The sequence below is a fragment of the Cryptomeria japonica genome, chromosome 5 (assembly GCF_030272615.1).
Source record: "Cryptomeria japonica chromosome 5, Sugi_1.0, whole genome shotgun sequence".
Classification (NCBI taxonomy): Eukaryota; Viridiplantae; Streptophyta; class Pinopsida; order Cupressales; family Cupressaceae; genus Cryptomeria; species Cryptomeria japonica.
In genome coordinates, this window is record NC_081409.1 from 867,842,998 (window position 1) to 867,847,597 (window position 4,600).

The 4,600-nt window shown below is 40.0% G+C and overlaps 1 protein-coding gene across 1 annotated transcript; it reads right to left on the reverse strand.

Annotated features, from left to right (window-relative positions):
* Positions 1–473: 473 nt before the first annotated feature.
* Positions 474–3,170, reverse strand: LOC131043415 (probable disease resistance protein At1g61300). Its single transcript, XM_057976609.2, has 2 exons — positions 871–3,170; positions 474–777 (listed from the first exon to the last, which is right to left on the reverse strand). The coding sequence occupies exon 1, from the start codon at positions 3,165–3,167 to the stop codon at positions 957–959; it is 2,211 nt and encodes a 736-aa protein (XP_057832592.2). The 5' UTR covers positions 3,168–3,170; the 3' UTR covers positions 474–777; positions 871–956.
* Positions 3,171–4,600: the final 1,430 nt, after the last annotated feature.

A 4,600-nucleotide genomic window follows, 5' to 3' on the forward strand; every position in this document is an offset into this window, starting at 1 on the left:
CGGTGCCAAAGAGGGCAATTAAAAAAATTATACCAAAAAGATAGAACACTGAAACCCTAAGTGTCTAAAATTTTAAACCAGCATGGGGTGAGGAATGTTTTAGCTGCCTGAAAGTTGTTTTTCCTGGTGTGAGCAGATAACAACATATTTGTTTTAGAATCAAATAAACACAACAAAAAATTGATCCGACTGCATACAGATTCTAAACAATTATCTATCTCAAACACCCTAAGTGTCTACAATTTTAAACCAGCATGGGGTGAGGAATGTTTTAGCTGCCTGAAAGTTGTTTTTCCTGGTGTGAGCAGATAACAACATATTTGTTTTAGAATCAAATAAACACAACAAAAAATTGATCCGACTGCATACAGATTCTAAACAATTATCTATCTCAAACACCCTAAGTGTCTACAATTTTAAACCAGCATTGGGTGAGGAATGTTTTAGCTGCCTGAAAGTTGTTTTTCCCGGTGTGAGCAGATAACAACAGATTTGATTTAGAATCAAATAAAACACAACAAAAAATTGATCCGACTGCATACAGATTCTAAACAATAAAACTCACTCAAACCATGGTAAGTGACTTACCTCAAGATCCTGCGCTAAAATGTTGCCGACGACGACAAATGGGCAGAGTTTGCAAGAAAAATTTACGTAAACATACCATAGTAGATATTTTTAAAATGAGACAAACCAAAACCAATCCTTCAATCTATTGACAGTCGAGTGGATTCTAGGGCTATTGAAATCTGATATGATTAGGAGATCAAATCAAATCTGCAAACATAAATATGTTAAATCGATTAGACGTGAGTGGTTCCGAGTTGTCAGACTTGACACAAGGAATGTTTGAGCTGCTTGAATGTTTACCGAGCTTGTATTCTGGACACTGGTTTCACAGCATGAGACAACTTGTTGCAGGCGTGTGACAACTTGTTTCAGGCGTGAGACAGGTTTTAGGGTGAAAACCCCACACGATACAGCCTGTCAGCTAAATTATCCAAAAATTGAAACATCTCGCTACACCAAAATTCACCATAATAAAAGTGTTCGCCCCGACGAAGGATATCATAGTAGCGCTTTAACAATGACTTAGTTTCTATGCTTGATAATGTTATTGTTTTCACTTTGCTCTTTGTCTTGATAAATTTTTCTTCCTTTGCCATGATATGAAGAACCTTTGAGCAACCATACACTCTTATCTTCTCTACACTCTTCAAATTCCAATAACACTGTGGTAAACTCTGCAATTCCTCACACTTCATTATTGTCAATATTTTAAGTGAAGGCAGTGCTCCCTCGTCTACCATTGGCAGCTGCTCTAATTTCTCCACCTCCACCACTGAAAATACCTCAAGCTTAGGAAATCCTCCCCCTTTTCCGAATTCTTCTGGGAACTTCTTTATGTTGGGGCACTTAACAATCTGTAAATGCTTCAGATTCTCAAGCTTCTGCAACGAAGGTAGTTGTTTCAACTTGCCACAGTTGAACAATCTAATGTAGCCCATATTTTTAAACCCACAAAATGAATCCTCTATTTGAATTAAGTGAGGACATGCTAGCCAGAGTGTCCTCAATTTAGACATGGCACTCATATCATGGGGGAGCTTCTCTGTATCTGTGAGATCTAAAAATAGAGATTCCATCTGCTTCATGGTTCCGAGCATTCCTTCTAGAACTATTTCACCATTATTTGTAAGCACCAACCATTTGAGCTGGTTTAGGGTACCCAAATCATTAATAGAAAGCTGACCTCTTCTGCACTTCTTCCATGCTACATTTCGACAACCGCCTGTATTCAGATACTTCAGAGACCTAAGGTTTGAGATCCCATAAGGCATGCACTGCAAATGTTTACATGAACCAACGTCCAAAATTTTTAGGGAAGTCAACTTAGAAATGCTGGATGGAAGTTGTGTAATATCAGATTGATAAAGATCCAATACTTGAAGGTTTCTAAGGGTTCCGACAGAGTAGGGCAGTTTCTTTACTGGAACAGAGCATAATCTGAGACAAACTAAATGCTTCAAACTTCCCACATTTTTTGGCAACGACTGGAGAGCAGTCCGTGACAAATCCAATACCCTGAGAGCAGTCATACTCCCAATCACTTCTTTAGGAATTTTTGTCAAAGAAGTATTACCAGCCAGTAGCAAGGAGCGGATATAGGGAGCTCCGAATGCCTTTGGAACCTTAGACAAACAGTTGTCCATTAATGAAATTCTGATGTGCCCCTTTAAGTCATCAGCAGGAAACTCTCCTAGATCTCTGTGTGCCTGAAAGAAGCATTTTTCTTCCTTTTCAGCAATTTGGTGTGCTAAAAAGTGGTGCAATACATCATGAACCCTGAAATTGATAACCTTTCCGTCGTGATCCTTATGGATTGGCTCAATAAGGCATCGGTCTGCTAACAAAATGAGGTATATCTCTCCAATTTGGACAGGATCCGGCCCGGGTACCAACCCTTCTCCAATCCAGTACTTGATAGCTGTTCCAGCCAGGATGACTTCGGCTTCTGAGAAAGCAGCGAGGCAGAGGAAGCACAACTGCAAGGAAATGCCATAGCCGTCCACGTCGGCCAACGCATCGTAGCTTAATCTCAATTTGCTTGAAAGCGAGTGCGTAACATCATTCTGCAATCTCTGGAGTGCAAATTCCCATTCATTTGACTGAGCAACACCTGCCATTGCCTGTCCAACTACTTTGATTGCTAATGGAAGCCCTCTGCACTCCTTGCAAATGCGCCTCGCTATTTCCTGGTCAATGCTCATGGGCAAAACTCCATCACTGTGTGGAAAAGCATGGGAAGAAAACAATTTCCAGCTGTCATCCTCAGTCAAGTCTTGCATTTGGATGATTGATGGAGGTGGAACACCCAACTCTGAGAGCACACTCTTACTTCTGGAAGTGGCAATGATGATGTTCGAGTTGTGGAGTGGAGGGTGAGGAACGCACAGCTCCTCTAACAAGGATGTTGCACTTGTTTCCCAAACATCGTCTAAAAACAGTGCAAACTTGTGTTTTCTCAGGCTTTCCTTCAGCCAAGTTTTCAGACGGTCTTCATCTCTACCGCCCAATATTTCATTTGCTTTAAGAGCTATTTGTTTCACAAGATCATTTCTTAGGGTATTGAAAGATGGATTTTGTGAAATAGTAAGCCAAAGCATCAAGTCATTGCAAAAGAGATTCTGTACCTGGTCACTGTTGAAGAGTCGTTTGAGTAGTAGAGTTTTACCGCCCCGCCTTTCCCAACAAGGCCGAAACGAGACACGTTTTTGCACTGCTGTAAATCAATCAGCTCCTTCATACTGGTTGACACAGAATCTTGTCCAACAACGAGTGCCTCCTCAATATACTTCGTGATTAAAGCAGCTGAAGAATTAGATGGAAAGAGATCTCCATATGTGCCTGAAATTGCTGAAGTATGAAGATTAAGAGAATCCATCCTCCCTTTAATCTGCTCAAGAACTTGCTGATTTGTCACATGCTGCTGTAGTTGATGCAGAAAAGCAACGGAAGGCGTTGAAGCTAGATGCCTTTCCACATTTTCAACGAGTCGCCTAATCTTACTGCTCGTTCTGTAACGAGGAAAGAGATGCCAGTAAGATTGTACGTTGCAGTGCTGGGCCAAATCAGATGCTTCATCCAGAAGAGCATTCAATTCGTTCAACCAACTGTTGACCGCGAAGGGCAAAGGAGGGTCAGAGGATGTACTCACTCTGCCAGAGTACAAAGCTTTTCTACATTTTTGCATTTCCATATTCATTAATTGAATTTTAAGAAGCAGGGCTTTGAGAGCATCCAACTCTTTCCTGCATCTGATGGCAACATTGATGAATTGAATAACCTGACTCGCAGCCAAATGAATGGTGTAACCAATCATTTCAGGGATGAAGCCAGGATCACCCATTTTTGGCGCACCTTAGAAAGAAAATTGAAATTCTAATGAAAGTTTGTTTCTCAGGGAAGGCAAGAGGAATACAACTAAATAGTAGCTAAAGCTCTTGCCACAGAAGCAGAGTAATCTTCAGGCTCGTCTGAAAAGGAAACGCTTTCTTAGCATTTACAGTTCCATAGACACCGCATTAGACAAGAATCTTAGTTGCATAGGAAAGAGTAGAAAAATCTACAAATAACGAGTCAATTTAACCAGGCAGATCATCACTCAGCATTTAGTCATGGTCAAAAGTTGAAAGCATAATCGAAGTCTTTGAAAAAGAGATTTGATTTCACAGAGATCGTCGATAAATTTGATTTCCTTTGCTTATTGAATATTTCGTTTTTGTTTATTCTTCCAATAAAATGACAGCCACTAAGCTTCTTTGGTTGTTTGGTCGTGAACGCCGTGCTTGAAGAAATATGTTGCAAAGAACGTTTTCGTTTGTCTTTGAATAGAAAATGTGGGAAGGAAGAAAGAAGCTCGGTCAAGCCTACATCCATTCATCTTTATAGAAACTTTTCATTTGTATTGAGTTTAAACATGATATTTTGATTTGTTTATATAGGGGAAGAGCATCATTAGTTGAGCATCTTAATTTTGCGCTTCTCAAAATCTTACGTGGAAATTTCAAATCACTTCCAATTTTTTACAGTAGCTTAC